The sequence below is a fragment of the Budorcas taxicolor genome, chromosome 2 (assembly GCF_023091745.1).
Source record: "Budorcas taxicolor isolate Tak-1 chromosome 2, Takin1.1, whole genome shotgun sequence".
Taxonomy (NCBI): Eukaryota; Metazoa; Chordata; class Mammalia; order Artiodactyla; family Bovidae; genus Budorcas; species Budorcas taxicolor.
Window position 1 is genome coordinate 115,826,523 of NC_068911.1, and position 18,917 is coordinate 115,845,439.

The 18,917-nt window shown below is 51.5% G+C and overlaps 1 protein-coding gene across 2 annotated transcripts; it reads left to right on the forward strand.

Moving 5' to 3' along the window:
* Window positions 1-859: 859 nt before the first annotated feature.
* Window positions 860-4,109, forward strand: TMEM177 (transmembrane protein 177). Of its 2 annotated transcripts, XM_052635448.1 has the most exons (3): window positions 860-909; window positions 2,687-2,723; window positions 2,855-4,109. In XM_052635448.1, the coding sequence occupies exon 3, from the start codon at window positions 2,876-2,878 to the stop codon at window positions 3,809-3,811; it is 936 nt and encodes a 311-aa protein (XP_052491408.1). In that variant the 5' UTR covers window positions 860-909; window positions 2,687-2,723; window positions 2,855-2,875; the 3' UTR covers window positions 3,812-4,109. The 2 variants fall into 2 exon arrangements, with proteins under 2 accessions (XP_052491408.1, XP_052491407.1); XM_052635447.1 differs by lacking the exon at window positions 2,687-2,723.
* The last annotated feature ends 14,808 nt before the right edge of the window (window positions 4,110-18,917 follow it).

Consider the following 18,917-nt stretch of genomic DNA (forward strand, 5'->3'; position numbering starts at 1 on the left):
CAAGATGGTAAATATCATGTGTACCTCACCACAATGGAAAAAAAAAAGAAAGCAACCATCAGATGCCCTTTTATCCATCATGGATGCTTATCCCTATATTCATACCCTGTTCATCCTCTAATCTAGTCCCAATCACCCACCCCTTGCAGGCCTCTCAGACTTCACTGTGACTTTACAAAGCTTGGTCCATCACCGGCAAATTCCCCACAACTTCACCTGTACTTCAGGGTCTACAGACCTCTTCTGCAAGTGGCCAGATAGTGTTTTAGGCTCTGGACAGACTGTCTCTGTCCTGGCTACTCCCCTCTGCCCTTCTAAGGGAAAGCAGCCACAGACAGCGCGTAGAGGAATGGCCTGGGCCCAGGCAGGCTGACCCCTGACCCCCGCACAGCAGCTGGGAAAGTGAGCTGACAGGTGTGACGCAGCTCCGCGGACTGTACAGTGTGGATCACTTGGGAGGAGCTGGGGCAGAGGCCCCGCCAGCACAGAGCGCTTCCCTACGGGAAAGGATGGGACCTGGCGGTAGGACGGGGCGTGGGCTCCGACAGAAGGTCCGCCAGAGGCCTCCTGACCCACGCCCTGACGCTGGTCTCTCCAGGGCTACACAGGGACGGCCCAGACAGCCTTGGTAGAAAGAAACAGCCCGCGGCCAGATGCCCCCAAGGGCGTTCACTAGCTGAGTCTCAGCTTGAGCTGAGCAGCCAGGGTCCCGCCCTGCGCTCCGCCCCCGAGTTTCCCGCCCCTTTTGTCGCCGCCCCCGGAGCCCCGCCCCCGAAGCCGGCTGGCGTGCATTGCTACTTCAGCCCCGCCCCCTAGGGTCCCGCCCCTTTGTCTCCGCCCCTAGAGCCGGCCAGCGTGCTTTGCGCCTGGCCTACGTGCTCGGCGTACCTGGCTGCGGCGGAGGAGGAGGTGAGCGTGCGAAATCGGGCGGGTAGATAAGCGGACCCCAGCGGGCTCCTTTCACAGTGTGTTCCAGCCGTGGGCGTAGCCAGAGGATGCCGCGTGGAGCGAGGGTTCTTCTCCGCCCAGCCGCCTGCGAGATGCGCGGCACCCCCTCCCACGCCTCCCTGGGGCACGCGGCCTTGGTGCTAGGGGTCCTGGGGGAGTTAGGACCTACGTTTGGACCCTTCCTGTCCTGGCTTTGGTTGCCTCCTTAGCGAAAAGGCACAGTGACGTGACTCTTAAGGAATATGCTGCTTCTTGTTTGCAGCAGTTTGTTTACTAATTAAACACTTTAGAGACAGGAAGACAGCTTCACCTGAAGTTAAATAATTGTGAATTTTACTGAAATATTTTCGGATGAAATAATAGTATGGCCCTACTGTGTTTGGAAATAAACTAGCTGGAGGAGGTTATGCGTTTGAGTAGAGATGAAACAAAGTTAGCCATGACTTGACAGATTGAAGTTAGTTTATAATATACTATTTTTTCCACTTTCATGCGTGTTTATAATTTATCATAAAAAATAATCTATAGTGAAAATTTTGCTGTGGACAGTTGTGTTCAAATACTGGGCCTGTATTTGTCTGCTAGAGCTGTAGGGACAAGAACTGGGTGGCACAAATGTGTTTTCTTGGAATTCTGGAGGCCCGAGGTCCAAGATCAAGGTGTTGGCAGGGCTGGTTTCTCTTCTGAGGCCTCTCCCACTGGCTTGTAGATGGCCACCTTCTTTCTGGCTTGCGTCCTCGCAGTCCTTCTGTGTCTGTGCCCTAATGTCCCACTCTGGATTGGATTAGGGACTATCCTAATGACCTCGCTTTAACTTAATTACCTCTTTAAAGATGCTATTTCTAAGTACAGTCATGTTCCTCCTCCTGGAAGTTAGGACTTCACCATAGGAATTTGGAGGGACGTAGTTCTGCCCATCGGAGAAGGCAATGGCACCCCACTCCAGTACTCTTGCCTGGAAAATCCCATGGACTGAGGAGCCTGGAAGGCTGCAGTCCATGGGGTCGCTGAGGGTCGGACACAACTGAGCGACTTCCCTTTCACTTTTCACTTTCCTGCATTGGAGAAGGAAACGGCAACCCACTCCAGTGTTCTTGCCTGGAGAATCCCAGGGATGGGGGAGCCTGGTGGGCTGCCATCTATGGAGTCACACAGAGTCAGACACGACTGAAGCAACTTAGCAGCAGCAGCAGTTCTGCCCATAGCTCTGCCACGTTACTAGTTGAGGCCTATCTGTGCCTCAATGTTCACCGCTTTAAAATAGGGACATCATAATGATAAGGTCACAGAGTTGTAAGGATTCAGTTGTTAAATAATATGGGTACAGCTCTCAGAACTGTGTTGGGCATATAGTAAGGATGGAATAAGCCGAGCATGTGTTTCAGGTATAAATCAGTGCTCATGTTCAGTATGGCAGTGGAGTGAGAGGTGGGCTGCTTGGGGCCGTGCCTAGCCATGGGAATCAAAGTTGTAATTACAGCCATACCACGGCTTCCCGAGACTCCCTGGTGGGGCCATCGTGATCATCCCCCCCAGCTTCCTGGGTTGCCCAATGACCAACACTGACAGGCCCGCGGTTGTCTATGGGCAGCGAGTGGACTGGCAGAGCTCAGCAGGCTCCCAGCTGAGAGATGCCCTGACCCCTGTCTCACGATGCCCAGAGGTTCGCCTTGGCCAAGGGGTGTCTGCTCTTTGCCAGACACTGATTGTTTCATGTGTGTTTATTTACTCAGCACAGACTCCCTCCTGGTGGGCCCTTGTCATGTGCGCATTTGGTAAGTGGTGACACAGAGACAGAGCTGGGGCCAGTTCTTGGCTACTGTGCGTATTGCATCAGTTTAAGAGGATGTGGCCCCGGGGTGTTTGGTCTGCAGTTGTTGGCTTACTTCTCTTTCTCTTGGCCCAGGTTACAGCAGTGGCAGCCCTCATGGCAGGTCCCCTGTGGCGGGCCACAGTGTTTGTGCAGAGACACAGGACAGGCCTGTTGGTGGGCTCCTGTGCAGGCCTGTTTGGGGCCCAGATCTCGTACCACCTCTTCCCGGATCCTGTGGTCCAGTGGCTGTACCAGTACTGGCCTCAGGGCCAGCCGGCGCCTCTGTCCCCAGAACTGGAGAGGCTCTTCCAGGAGGTGCAGCAGGACATTGGCATCCCCTCGGGCCACCACTTCGAGGCCTTTACCACCTTCACCTTCCAGCCTGTGAGCGCCGGCTTCCCGAGACTCCCTGGTGGGGCCATCGTAGGCATCCCTGCCAGCTTCCTCCGTGGCCCAGTGACCAACACTGACCGGCCTGTGGTTGTCCACGGGCAGCGAGTGGACTGGCGGAGTCCAGCAGGCGCCCGGCTGAGAGATGCCCTAACCCTGTCTCACGATGCCCAGAAGTTCGCCTTGGCCAAGGAGGCGGTGTACCTGGAGAGTGGGGCAGCCGCCTTGCAGGCCCTGCCTGCTCCAGCCTGCCTGGCGGGCACCTGGGCACTGGGTGTTGGGGCCAAGCACGCCTTGGGGCTCTATGGAGGCCCCATGAGCTTGCGGGCCGCCTTCAACTTGGTGGCAGCAGTGGCGGGCTTCGTGGCCTATGCCTTCTCCACGGACTCTCTCACTCACGCCCTGGAAGCCTGGCTGGACCGCCGCACGGCCTCCCTGTCTGCAGCCTATGCCCGGGGTGGGGTGGAATTCTACGAGAAGGTTCTGTCAGGCAACCTGGCCCTTCGCAGTCTGCTGGGCCAGCGGGGGGAGAAACTCTACACCCCCAGCGGGAATGTCATTCCCAGACACTGGTTCCGCATCAAACACCTGCCCTACACGGCCCGCCGGGACTCAGTGCTGCAGATGTGGCGGGCAGCGCTTGGCCCTGGCGGCTCCTGAGGGCCTCGTGGCCCAGACGGTTCCGGCTCAGGCAGGTGCCACTCGCCATGGACTCAGGCAAGCCCACAGCCCAGTGTCAGCAGACTTGCAGGCTTTGGGGTTTAACAGCCCAGTTCCTACCCCAGCCCACCACTCATGACCTAAGTCACCTCGGACACATCCCTTTATGAATCTGAGCCTTGGTTCCTCTACTGTAAATTGGGGCTGATGTAAACTCCCTGGCAGGCCTGTGGGGTTGTGTGAGGTCATTACAGGAGGGCCTGGGTGCCAGTGCCTAAATAAACAAAAGTCTGTCTTCCTTGCTATTTGATTACAGGGGGCTAAAGGGGTCAGACTGCATCTCACCACCAGAGGTGTTTGTGGGAGGCAGCCACTTTCGTATAGTGAGGAATCACCACATAGTTTGCCTGGTGGTCAAATCCCAATCTCCTCCTCCTGTGGTAGAAATGAAAGGTTCTGAGAGGCCAAGATGAGAAGCCCGTATGGGCCCAAGAGCTGGAAGACAGAGTTCCCCGTGGGGCTTTAAGAGAGGTGTATGCAGTGCAGATGGCAGCTCAGAGAGGGCTGGGTGCCCAACAGCCTTGCAGGGCCCCAGGAGAGCCCCTGGGCCTGAAGGAGAGAGAAGGTGTTGCTGGAACCTGGCGGGACCTCCTGCTAGGAATTCTGGCCGAGGGAGAGGAAGGAGCAGGCCTGCAAAGCTGAGGCCCTGCCGTCGTCGGGACAGAGCAGGTGAGTGCTTGGGCAGGAAAGGGAGGGTAGGGACCACGAAGGGGGATGGGAATGGGGCGAGGGGGTGGTGAGGAGAGCAGAGGGGTGCCGCTGGGCAATGGGCCAGGCCTGGTGTCCCTCTCGGGACCATGGGGAGCTGCAGCCTTGCCAGGCTTCTCTCCAGACCTCAGCTGGATAGACAGACCCCCCCCCCCCCGACTTTTGATGCTTGGACAGGAGACCCCAGCAGGGAAGATGAGAAGAATTGTGATGAGTAAGCTAGGTTCCCTTGGTCATTCCTGTATTCTTTTAGTTTTGTTTTAATTTATTTTATTGAAGTATAGTTGATTTACAATGTATTATTTTCTGCTGTACAGCAAAGTGACTCAGTTATACAAATATGTATCTTTTTCATATTCTTTTTCCATTATGGTTTATTATAGGATATTGAATATAGTGTTCTGTGTTACACAGTAGGACCTTGTTTGTCTGTTCTCTGTGTACTAGTTTGCATCTGCTAATCTCAAACTCCCACTCCATCCATGTCCCACGCACTCCCCCTTGACAACTGCAAGTCTGTACTCTCTGTTTCTGTTTTGTAGGTAAGTTAATTTGCATCATATCTTAGATTCCACATATAAGTGATGGTATCATTTGGTGTTTGTCTTTCTCTTTCTGACTTACTTCACTTACTGTGATCATCTCTAGTTGCATCCATGTTGCTGCAGATAGCATTATTTCATTCTTTTTTATGGCTGAGAAATATTCTACTGTATATATGTACCACATCTTTTATCCCTTCATCTGTCGATGAACATTTGGGTTGTTTAAAGTCTTTATTCAGTTCATTATAACATTAACTCTGTTTTGGTTTCCCAGCCACAAGGCATGTGGGATCCCAACTCCCCAACCAGGGATCAGACCCTCACCATTCCTGCACCAGAAGGGGAAGTCCAACCACTAAACGCCCTATATAGGTTTTCATGGTAGCTGCATCTACAGTGTAGAAGGGTTCCCTACAAAGGGTTCCCTTTGCTCCACATCCTCTCCAGCATTTGTTACTTGTACTTTTTAATGATGGCCATTCTGGCTGATGTGATATCTCATTGTAGTGTTGATTTGCACTGGTCTAATAATTAGTGATGCTGAGCATCTTTTCAGGCCATTCATGTATCTTTTTTTTTTTTAATTTGACTGCACCAGGTCTTAATTGCACATGCAGGATCTAGTTACCTGACCAGGAATTGAGCCCAGACCCCCTGCATTGGGAGCGTGGAGTCTTAGCCACTGGACCACCAGAGAAGTCTCCATATATTCCTTTTGTTGGTGATTATGTTTTCCCTGGAACAGGTGAAGAATTCAGGCCTGGTATCAGTGTAACTCAGAGCAGAGGGTATAATTAGGCCCCATGCAGAAGGGACACAAAACCAGCCCAGGAGGCCCACTCAGGGGTGGCTGGTGGTCCCTGCCAGAAGACCATGGATGGAGTGAGCAGGCAGGGCTGGCCTGTCTTCCTGCTGGGTCCTTGATGGTGAGCTGGGCTCAGTGCTCTGTCCCCATTCTGGGCAATCCTGAGGGTCTCTGCCCTGGGACCCAGCAGATGGTTCTGAGGGCACAGCACTGCCTCTCCCAGGTCCCTGGGCAGCATTGGACACAGGCTTGACCAGGCGGACAGATGGTCCCACCCCCCACCCCCCACCCCCGCCCCGTCAATTGCTTTCAGTGCTGCAAGAGCTGAGAGGAGGCCAGGCGTTCCTGCTGCTCCATCCTGATGGGAGGGGAAGAGAGCCCTGGCGCCATTGGGGATGGGGAGGTGACCTCCTGAGATGCCATTTGACTCCTTCTAATCCAAATCGCAAACTTTGTCTCCACTCAAGGGCTGTTCTCAGGCCCCATACACACTCCCCATGGCCCACTTCAAGCCTGGGCTGACTGTGATCCCCTGATTCCCGCATCCTGCATATCCTTGCCGTTTGCTACCATCCAGAGCTCTCCTGCGGCAGTACCGGCAGGCACACAGCAGCTCTGACTGAGAATGTGTCTGGACTGAGCCGTCCTCCCCATCACCCCTTCTTCCCACCTTGTGGCTAAACCAGGGCCCAGCCTGGTGATCTCCCTGCCCAGCAACTCCAGCTCCATCCAACTCCCCCCTGGCTCCAGCCCTGGCCTCCCCAGCTGGTTCCTCATATGGGCTTCCTGGCCATTCTCCTCACCTCTCCCAGCTCTCAGAGCACAGGTCTGACAGGGTTCTCTTCTGCTTAAAACCGTTTGTAGGCGTTCCTGTGTGGTGGTCAGTTGCTCAGTTGTGTCCAACTCTTTGAGACCCCATGGACTGTAGCCCTCCAGGCTCCTCTGTCCATGGGCTTTTTTTCAGGCAAGAATACTGGAGTAGGTTGCCATTGCCTTCTCCAGGGGATCTTCGTGACCCAGGGATGGAACCTGTGTCTCTTGGATCTCCTGCATTGGCAGGTGGATTCTTTACCATTAGCGCCATCTGGGAAGACCCTTTGCACCTTAGTGCTCTTCCTAGCCTTTGCTGCCAACTGTGATTAAGTAATTAAGTGACCATGGCTGAGCATCTCCTCTGCTGAAATGTACTTTCTGCACAGGCAGGGTTGTGTGTCCCATTTACAACTCTTGACTGAGATTCTCCCCATTTGGGAATAAATGAACAAGACTCTGAAGCTCCCACAGACAGAGGCTTGGCTCCTTAAGATCTCTGAACAGTTACAGTATGGCTTACTGGGTGCCCTGGGCATGGCCATTGTGAATCATATGTGATGCTGTCCTTCCTTCCCAACTTGGGACTTTCCAAGGGCATGACCTGGCCATGATTGCTGACTTCATGGGGGAAACCAGGACGCTGTGCGTCACTTCCCTTCCTATAGGGCACAGGTTACTTCTCAGGGCTCTAGGGACCCCCTTCTCAGAGGCTTCTCAGACCCCAAATTCTGTGATATTTTGTGCCCCTAAAAGCAGTTCAGGTATTGATCCCCCAAAGATTAAAACCATGTTCTGTGGTCTCTATAGCCTTTCTCCCCTGCCACTTAGAGGTGACTTTCCAGCCTCACCCCTTTTATCAGGAAATAAAAGGCCACTGAGCCGAGGCTTTGGGAACTTCTAGGAGAGACCTTCCAGCTAACTGAAGGGAAAGGGCCCACCCTATCTGTAATGTTTAGTGCTGCGGTGGGGATGGGGAGGAGGGGAGGGGTGTTATGGAGGCCCCAGCTGAGGACCAGGGTACCTTAGGAGGTAGAGAACAAAGATGGGGCAGCTGTTCCTTGGTGGCTCAGACGATAAAGAGTCCCCTTGCAAAGCAGGTGGCCAGGGTTCAATCCCTGAGTCGGGGAGATCCGCTAGAGAAGGCAATGGCAACCCACTCGTGTTCTTGTCTGGAGAATCCCATGGACAGAGGAGCCTGGAGGGCCACAGTCCATCGGGTTGCAAAGAATTGGACATGACTGAGTAACACTTTCACTTTCTTTCCTGCCACTTTATCAGAGTGACCTTGAGCAAGTGACTTCACATTTGTGATCCTTCCTATCTGTAAAATGGGGACATTAATATGTATCCTACAGGATTGTCCTGACAGTGAAAGCAAAATTTGCAAAATGCAAATCGGTCTGTAGTAAGCTTTAAGAGATCGGTTCCTAAATGTTAGGGGTGCAGATAGTAGGGTGTTCAGGTCTTGGGGTTGCTGTTCAAATACCAGAAGTTTCTTGAGGCTGGAACCCCTTCAGGGACGCTGCCTCACACAGGGCTTCACTCACAGCTCTCAGAGCCCCAATGGGGGCATGTCCTTACATGGCTCTCAGTTGATACCTTTTGGGAAATTAATTGGCAGCGGCTGAAAGCAAAGGACCCAGGTGGCCCTGGGAGAAACACCACACTAGAGAAGTCATTAAAATAGGAGATGGTCTTTTACCCCTGCTGTACAGGTAATTTCTAAATCCTAGAACATTCTGGGTGGTTGAGGTTGGGGTGAAGTTGGAGCAATGTGTCCTCTTGGTGACATTCTGGGGCAGCCTCCAGGATGGCCCCCAGTAATCCCTGCTCCTGCTCCTTCGGCCTGTGTCATCTTCTCCCCTTACTTCTCTTGGTTCAACACGACAGAATAAGTCAATTGTGATTGTTACAAAAGACTGACTTTTTCTTACCAGCAGACTGCTATCTTCTCAGATGCATGCTTCGATGAAGCATCCTACCTTGTTGGAGAGGCCGACAAGGCAGGGAACTAAGTACAGCCTCTGACTCACAGCCAGCTGAGCACCAAGGCCCCTAGCCCCACAGCCCGCAGGGAACTGAGTCTTGATAGCACATGCGAACTTGGAAGAACATCCCTCCCCAGTCAGGTCTCAGATGAGACCCCAGCCTCAGCCGACACTTTCACTGCAGCCTGTGACACCCTGAAGTAGAGGACACAGCTAAACCATGCCTGGATCACCAACCCACAGACACAGTGAGACAGTGATTGTAGGTTATTTTAAGCCACTTCATTTTGTGATAATTGATAACATACACATAATGTAACTGACATAATATTTTTAGAAAGCAATGGAGCAAAATTTGACACAATTACAAAACTATATCTTTTGATCCAGTAACTTCAAACCTAGAAGTTTATCCTAGAGCTATAATCCAGCAGAAATTAAATCATGTATGTCCAAAGATAAGCATGCAAGTGTTACCTATAATACAGAAGAAAATAAGGATAATGGAAATGCTGGAAAACAGTGAGTTAGGAAATTTTGGTACATCCATTATGAATATTGTTCAGTTACTGAAAAGCATAATTATGAAAGCTGTGGTAGAAACAAGAGGAAATATTCTAAATATCAAATATTTTAAAAAATATGAAGTATAACATGCATGAGAATTGCAATAATGTGGTTATGATAAGACCTGGAAGGAAATTTGCAAATTTTCTGAAATTCAAAATTCCATAACAGAAAATAATCCTATAATGGTGAAAGTTTGAATGACTTTATTCATTCAGTATATATAAGGACTTACCACTATATTTAAATATATTAATATGGATGTGTATGCAGTCTCACTCACAGGGGTCCATGGGCCCACCCCCCTCTCCCTGCATCAAGGTGACAGATCCTGGCATCCCTGCTTTTGGCCTATATCCTCGGGGTGTGGCCTACCTTCTGCCTGTCAGTTACTGTGGCAACCATGATGCTCAGATCTGCTTTGGAAGCAAAACTGACTGACAGTCCCAGCTGTTGTTTGTCTAGATCCACCACCATGCTTTCACTGAAGCCAGGCCTCTTGTAAGCTCCCTTCAGGAAGAGATTGATCATCGTGCAGTGCTCGCACAGGCCCATTCTGGTGAACTGTGGGACTCCTCCAGTCAAGGACTGGCTCAAGGATGCCCCAGCAGCCTGGGCAGATCTATCTTAGGGCAGATCTATCTTAGGACAGCTCTGAGGCCTGAGATGCCAAAGAATGCTCAAACTACTGCACAGTTGCACTCATTTCACACACTAGTAAAGTAATGCTCAAAATTCTCCAAGCCAGGCTTTAGTACGTGGACCATGAACTTCCAGATGTTCAAGCTGGATTTAGAAAAGGCAGAGAAACCAGAGATCAAATTACCAACATTCGTTGGATCATCCAAAAAGCAAGAAAGTTCCAGAAAAACATCTGCTTTATTGGCTATGCCAAAGCCTTTTACTGTGTGGATCACAACAAACTATGTAAAATTCTTAAAGAGATGGGAATACCAACCACTTGACCTGCCTCTTGAGAAATCTGTATGCAGGTCAGGAAGCAACAGTTAGAACTGGACACGAAACAACAGACTGGTTTCAAATAGGGAAAGGAGTTCGGCAGGGCTGTATATTGTCACCCTCCTTATTTAACTTATATGCAGAGTACATCATGAGAAACGCTGAGCTGGATGAAGCACAAGCTGGAATCAAGATTGCCAGGAGAAATTTCAATAACCTCAGATATGCAGATGATACCACCCTTATGGCAGAAAGTGAAGAAGAACTAAAGAGCCTCTTGATGAAAGTGAAAGAGGAGCATGACGAAGTTGGCTTAGAACTCAATATTCAGAAAACAAAGATCATGGCATCTGGTCCCATCACTTCATGGGAAATAGATGGTGAAACAGTGTAAACAGTGACAGACTTTATTTGGGGAGGGCTCCAAAATCACTGCAGATGGTGAGTGCAGCCATGAAATTAAAAGATGCCTGCTCCTTAGAAGAAAACCTATGACCAACCTAGACAGCATATTACAAAGCAGAGACATTACTTTGCCAACAAAGGTCCATCTAGTCAAAGCTATGTTTTTGCCAGTAGTCATGTATGGATGTGAGAGTTGGACTATAAAGAAAGCTGAGCAGCAAAGAATTGATGCTTTTGAACTGTGGTGTTGGAGAAGACTCTTGAGAGTCCATTCGACTGCACGGAGATCCAACCAGTCAATCCTAAAGGAAATCAGTCCTGAATATTCATTGGAAGGACTGATGCCGGAGCTGAAACTCCAGTACTTTGGCCACCTGATGCAAAGAGCTGACTCATTTGAAAAGCCCCTGATACTGAGAAAGATTGAAGGTGGGAGGAGAAGGGGATGACAGACGATGAGATGGTTGGATGGCATCACCGATTCAATGAACATGAGTTTGAGTAAACTCCGGGAGTTGGTGATAGACAGGGAGGCCTGGTGTGCTGTGGTTCATGGGGTCACAAAAGTCAGACACGACTGAGCGGCTGAACTGAACTGAGGTCTGAGATCCTCCTACCCAGACCTCCTTCCTTACCCACCTCCTTCACACATGTCAGACCTACCTTACCTTGTGGTTTGAAGGCTCTCCCTACATTCTTCTGTTCCCGCCCGCTTTGACCTCACAGGCATGTCCCTTAGCACACCTCTTACTCAAGTAATCCTGTCTATTTCCGGAGCATCTTAACTCACTTACCCCTTCCTCACTAAGGTGCTGTGTGAGGCTCTGGGGACACGCCCTGCCCTCATCAAGATCTGCAGAAATAAACCTGCAGTGACAACAGGGTGACATCAGTGCAGTGAGGGTGTGAGGGCCAGGTCAGTGTGGAAGCACAGGGGAGGGAGCCTAACTCAGCCTGGGCTGGGAAGTGGCCAGAGAGACCTCAAAGAAGGGCTCCTGGTGCTGAAACCCTCAGTGTGAGTCAAAAGAACCTAATCCTGATAATATAAAATACTTACATAACACTGATGTGCCAAACCCTTTACATATGTTAATTCACATAATTCCGCCCACAGTCCCGTTGTCCGCATTTTACAAATGGTTAGATCCAGGCATAGAGAGATGAAGTGGTTTCCACCAGCCAATGCTAGACCTGGTGTCTGAACACAGGCAGTCTGGCCCTAGAGTTTGTGCTGTTAGCCACTGAACCCTGTTAGCCAGATGAGACAGGCTGTGGGACTGGCTTATACAAAAGCCAGAAACGGGACAATTTGTGTGGTTTTCGTGTCAGTCATGGCCCAACTGGGAGTCTGAAGCCACATAGTGATTTAACAGGGAAAGCTTATTCTATAAGGAATTATTACAGTCATAATGGGTTTGGTGTGATGAGGGAATTGCTTGTAGGAAGTCAGGAGAACTCTGATAATAGTTGAAGGCAGCTATGAGGAGCAGCCAACACCCCTGCCCATGTGAGACCTGGTCTCGATACAGAAGGTGTCAGCATAGCTACCTGGTGCAGAGAAGTGGCTCCGTTAGGTGGCACATGGCAGAACTGCCTGGAAATGCACCCCCTGGGGTAACAGGGAAGCCATGCACGTTAGGTTCCCCACATCAAAATTTGATGCACACCCACCTGAGATGCTGAGAAAGTGGTCTGTGAGCAGGGGGCCTCCCTGGCAGCCTCTGTGACAAAACAACCAGAGGGAAGGCAGGCTGCAGAAGCCCGACACCAGGGGATCACCCTGGAGGAGCCCGTCTCAGAGAACCTGCCCTGCAAGAGCCTCTCCTCCTCCAGTGTCCTTCCAGGGCCTCAGCCAATGAGATTCAACACTGTGATGGCTGCAGAGAAGTGCTGCCAGGGTGATGTCTGTTCTCTCAGAACAGTGTCTGATTGTGCCACCTTGGAAAGGCAGATTTGTTGTTATTACTGATGGTGGTGGTGGTGGTGGTGGTGTGATGGTGATATTGATGGTGATGATATTGGCAGTGGTGGTGATTGAAGCCTATCAGTGCACTGGAACTTGAGAGTTCCCAGATTGGGGCGGAATGAACAGGAAGAACTGAAACATGATCCTTAAGCACCCACAGATTGTTCAGAGCAAACGCCAATGGGGTGAGTAGCTCTGCCCACAGGCTTGATCTTGCCAACTCCTTTCTCAGCTATGCCCCTCCCTCTGACCCCTGCTCCTCACACCCCTGACTCAGCCACACTGAACTCCAACAGGCTAGGGAACACAACTTTATCTTTTGCAGTGCCTGGAGCCTGCCTGGACTCCAGGCTGTCCTGGTTCTGGGCTTCTTCCAGTCCCAGCCGCCTAGAGCCTTTATTCTCCAGAAGACCTTGCTCCCTGCTGCAAGTCAGAGGTAAACTGCATCAGTGAGCTAGACTCATGCCATCACCCTCCTCCATGTACCTGTCCACCTGCTGCAGCGGTGGAAGGCGCTCAGCTGATGCCAGAACCCACATTGAGGGAGGGCTAGGGCCGGGCATCCGTACATGGAAGCGATGTTGTTACTTTACAGTCAGACCCTCTGTATTGATAGACTTTACTGCTGTCCCCAAACAAGACCTGCCAAGTCTGATACCATAGCACTGAGCCACTGACCACTTGGTTCAATGGCCATAATTATGCTTTGTGTGTGTGTGTGTGTGTGTGTGTGTGTGTGTGTGTGTGTGTGTGTTAGTCGCTCAGTTGTGTCCAACTCTGCAACCCCATGGGCTGCAGCCCGCCAGGCTCTTCTGTCCATAGGATTCTCCAGGCATGAATACTAGAGTGGGTTGCCATTTCCCTCTCCAGGGGATCTTCCTGACCCAGGGATCAAACCCAGGTCTCCTGCATTGCAGGTGGATTCTTTACCACTGATCCACCAGGGAAGTCATTCTTGCTCTCATACAGCACAATTCTGTGGACACTGGTGCTCTCTGGCTCGGTTTTCCAAGAGCTAAAATCAGTATCAGCAGTGAATTTTCCCTAACATTATCCATATGTGAAAAGACCCAGATCCTGAGACTTTTCCTTGATAGAGGGTCTCGCTCACTTTCCTGGGTCGCTGAGATTCTGTGCCCTGAGCTGGCCCCCTTCAGAACTAAACACGCTGATCGGAGGTCCCTTCTGGTTCCCACTGCTTGTGTGCAGCCCTGCAGCCTGAAGTATGTTTGTCTTTGTGGATGTGCTAAGGAAAGAAAAAAATGGGATTCAGGTCCACTGGGGGCCCTCAGCCAGGAGCTGACTGCAGGTGAGCTTTGGCCTCAGAACCAGACAGGATCCTGGTTGTGCAGCTTACCACCCCAGGCAGAGGACTCACCTTGTCTGTACTTCAGCTTCGTGTCTGTAAATAATAGTGCCCATCTCCTGGAGGTGATTTAAAGGGTTAATAAGTTGATATTTGTAAAACACTTAGAACAGTGCTAAAGCCTGTGGAAGTTGATAACCTGTTTTTACCAAAGCGTGGTTGTGGCGCGGTGATGCTGTGCAGACACCTCTCGGGCAGTTGTGATGAGAAGCAGGACTGCGGTACTGCTCTGTGCAGACTCCTTAACCCCCTGCCCCTGCCTCATTCCTTTATCTGACTCCTCCTCCAGCCTGGGGCCTCCTGGGGCAGCCACAGGGCCAGCCCTATCCTCTTATTCCCAGGACATGATGCCATTGGGGTTCAGGAAGTGTTGACTGAATCCATGATGAAGCCGTGATGTGAGCGGCCTGTGACATGTGAGCAGACCACAGAGGTGCTGGCCTGTGAAGGTCTGCTCACCTCATGTTTTTCAGGGATTTGCATGGGGGAGAGGCTGCCGTAGCAAGGCCTCTGAATCCCAGTCTTGTCCCCTCTGGATAAAACACCTCAAAAGGGGCCCCCAGCACCTCTGATATTGCTCCCAGCAGCAGCTGGAGACCGCCTGGGCATCAGTCCACAGGTCTGGACCAGTCTACTGGCACACTGGCTGTCCCTGGGGAGGAAATGTGTCCCAGCCTTGAGACCTGGACTTGGCCCCCGTGGAGGAGGAAGCATGCACAGACGCCCCAGGCAGCAGAGGGGCACAGCATCTCAGGGCCCCAGTGGTCATCAGGCCATGGCTGCCCCCCACCCCACCCCACCCCACCCCCCTGGCCTGCTGGTGCCGCCTTCTCCCTGTCATGCTGACTGCAGATCCAGAGCTTCCTGCCTCTATCTCCTGTTCGACCCGCTTTGGATCCAGGCCCTGAGGCTCTCCCTGCCAGCCAAGTGAGTGTCAGGAGCCATCTGCTGCCTAAGCCAGCGGCAGCTGCTGAGAAAATGCTTGCATACATATGAATTGATTTTGTTGTGCCTCGTGATGAGATCTTCAGTTGAACAAGGGGGAATTTGCCAAATTATTCAGAGGTTACATTAACCTAGGGAAGGCAGAACTGACAGCCCATGCGAAGGTCAGGGGTGAGAAGCCCAGAGACAGCTGAGGAGGCCCAGCAGGCAGGAAAAGACTCTGATGCTGGGAAAGATTGAGGGCAGGAGGAGAAGGGGGCGACAGAGGGTGAGATGGTTGGACGGCATCACCAACTCAATGGATGTGAGTTTGAGCAAACTCCAGGAGATGGTGAAGGACAGGGAAGCCTGCCGTGCTATAGTCCATGGGATCGCAAAGAGTCGGACACAGACACAGCTGAGTGACTGAACAACAAAGCTGGAGGGAGGCCCTATGAGCCAGGGAGGAGGCTTCAGGGGGGTTGTGGCCCCAGGCAGGAGGCTTGCGAGGCCTGTGGCGCCCTGCCTGACTGATCTTGGGCTGTCCCTCCACAGAGCTGGTAGGGATGGCTGTTATGCTCATGGGCTGGGCCAGGCAGAGCCCTCACACTCCCTTAGGCCCTGGTGGGGAGTCACCCCCTTGGCCTTCCTTGCTTGGTCCCAGGTGGACCTCCCTCCACTCAACAGTAGGGAGCAGTGCAGGCAATTTCCTTATATTATTTTCTTAAATTACAGCAAGCCCCTGTCAATTAAAAAAAGTGAGAGTTGCAAATTAAGTTTTATTTGGGGGAAAATAAGGGCTATAGCCCAGGCTTCCCCGGTGGCTCTGCAGTAAAGAATCTGCCTGCAATGCAGGAGACACCAGTTTAACCCTTGGGTCAGAAAGATCCTCTGGAGAGGGCATGACTACCCGCTCCAGTATTCTTGCCTGGAGAATCCCATGGACAGAGGAGCCTGGTGGGCTGCAGTCCATGGGGTCACAAAGAGTCGGACACGACTGAAGCAACTAAGCATGCAGGCACTCACGGACTAGAGCCCAGGATACACCACCTCACGTAGCTCTGAGAAATGGCTCCAAAGAAGTAGATGAAAGGGTTCCTATATATCTGATTTTGGTGGAGGGGGAATACATGCAATCAAGCACATTTAATTTTTCATTTGCCCCAATATTTGTTAAGTAACTACTACTATCTGAGAAGCACATATATTTTCCCAGAAGGCTTCTGTTGGTCATGGGGAGCGGACGTCACCATGAAGAATTTTAATGCTTTTCTAAATGTGAAGAAATACCAGAATTGAGCTCATAAAATTGGTTCCTGAAAACACTTATTTTGCCAGTCCCCTTCTCCCCCAACACAGAGCACCTCATTTCTGCTCTCCATCCTGAGCTCCTTTCAGGGGGTATTGAAACTCAATTAAATCAGCAGCACGTGATTTAATTCTTGAGGAGGCAGAGAGCCAGTGCCTATGGCAAGTGCCAATTTGTAGTTGACAGCCCTTAAAGAGAAGCAGGATTATGCCCTTGGTCCAGATAGGAAGCAGCAGCTCCAGAGAGGTTAAGTAACTTGCCCACGGACACACAACTGTTGCAGATGGGGCCCTGAAAGCCGCAAGGTGAGACCTGTGCTGTTTCCTCTGGCAAGGCTGCAGCCTCACTGGGAGGCAGGGAGCACCCCGGGTTTCCACTGCTGGGACAGCGCCAGAGCCTCCTGCAGACCCCAGGGAGCCCCGACCACTTCTGGCATGTCCTTGGTGAACAGACTTGAAGCAACAGCATGGGGAGTGCCCAGGAGCCCCACCTGGAGCATTTCAGTCACCAGGTCACTGTTTTGTCCTCTGAGGATGGGATGATGGCCTGAGGTCTCACTTTGAGACCAAGTCCCCCCAAAAGTGAGTTCCTCTGCCGAGCTTATGAGTAATCTCTCTGTCCAGAACCTTTCTCGTCCCCTCTGACCTCAGTCCTGTGCTCACTGAACACTAATCAACTGGAGTCAGCTGGTGTCAGTTGCTGTTGTCCGTAGTGTGGTAACAAATGTAGTGAACTCATGTCCCTGGTGTAGATGTCATTCATGCCTGATGTACACACAGGTGGTTTCTCCAGGTGGGTTCACACACCCGTCCCTGCTGGGGTGGCTTGTGCCCCGTGCACTCGTGTAGCGTGCCCTGTAATGCTGTGGCCGAGGCTCTGCCCCTGCCTGCTCCCTCCCGCTTGGAGGGCAGGTGTGCTCTCGGACCTCCTCACTTCCCCGGGAAAGCATCTGACAGCCCGGGGTCTCCATCCCCCCTTCCTCTAAAGGGACACATACAAGAGTGAAAAATAAACCCATGTGGTTTTATAACACAGATTTGGGGCTTACTTGTTACCATCGAATTAGCTCCTTCCTGCCACTGGACTACATGCCGGAGCGAAACTGCAAGAGTCAGACTCCCTCAGCTTAGACAGTTCATGTCATTCGGGTGTGAGGGACTCATTCAAAGGAGTGAGACTTCATAAATATATATATACATGTATGTGTGTGTGTGTATATATAATTACAAGTTTAATGTTTCATACGGTGAGTTCATGGAGTAACAACTCCTTATGTTGAATTAATAACAAGCTTGTATATAAAATTATCTAGTAAACTTTGTTTTCACTTTTTAAAAAATTTATTTCTCATTGGAGGACAATTGCTGTACAGAGTTGTGTTGGTTTCTGCCATACATCAACATGAATCCGCCATAGGTAGACACACGTGCCCTTTCTCTTGAACCTCCCTCCCACCTCCCACCCCATCCTACCCCTCTAGGTTGTCACAGAGCACCAGGCTGAGCTTCCTGAGCTATACGGCAACTTCCCATTAGCCATCTGTGATACACATGGTGATACACACATTACCAGGAGTGAAGCTTCTGCTCCCCGAGGCAGCCCTGCAAATTCTTACTGCTCAGCCCTCCGCAGCGTGGTGTCAGCTGACCCCGCAAAGCCATTCTGAAAACAAACATCAAGAAGTGATTGTGCAAGACACCGCTGCTAGAAATGCCTCTTGTATGGGTGTGTAAGAATGTCTTTGTGTCTTTTTCCCCCCTGCTGAGAGAGATTAAGCTCAACTAAGCTGACAGCCCTGGAATGCCAACAAAACGGGCATGGAAAACACCATTCCTTGATTTTCTGTCCCCCGCCCCACCCCCGCCCTTCACACCACCTCTGAAAAGCTGAAAGCAACACGCAGATGTAAGGGGCTGTTTTCCTGCTCGCAGCTCGACCCCCCTGTTCCCATGGCAGCCTGGCGCACTCCGTGCGCTGTTCACACCACATCTCGTCTGGTCTCTCGTCAGCCTCTCCCAACTGGGCTGTGAACGCCGGGCGGATGGGGTGGGCCTTCTCGCCTCCTGGCCACCTGGCTGAGCACCTGGCAGCCTCTAGGTGAGGGGGTGGGGCAGGGCAAAAGTGGAGAGGCTGGGAGAAGCCCCCAAGGGGAGGGCTGAGGGCCACGCGACCCAAAAGCGTTTACTGAGCACGTCCTGGGCACAGTTGCATGCATGGCTCTGGGGAGAAGACCAGATTTGTAAGATGCACTTTCATATCCATTATTTTCTCTTCAACGTCCATTTTTTTAAATTTCACACACTGTAATAAGTAACTTGTATACACTCAACCTTTTACCTGAGAAGAGGGTGGGTCTACAGGGTTCGTGTGAGATATAACAGAGGGACAGTGGCCTCGGTCACACATGCAATGTGTTTTGAGTCCTCAACCAGCTAGCGACCTCGGGGAGCTTCATCTCCTGGTTTATAATGGGGAAAAGGCTCTGCAACTACACCTTCTTACAATACCCCAGCCTGGCCTGAAACCTCTGACTGCAGCATTGTTGTTTTGGCAAACAAGATGTGTGTGCAGGTGCCTTGAGTCTGAGGGCAGGCTCGGGCCTGGACCACCTCATCCCCAGGTCCATAGAGCATTCTACAGGGCCTAGCCAGAGTCAGGTGGTGGAGAAATGCAGGAGCAGGACAGCCTGG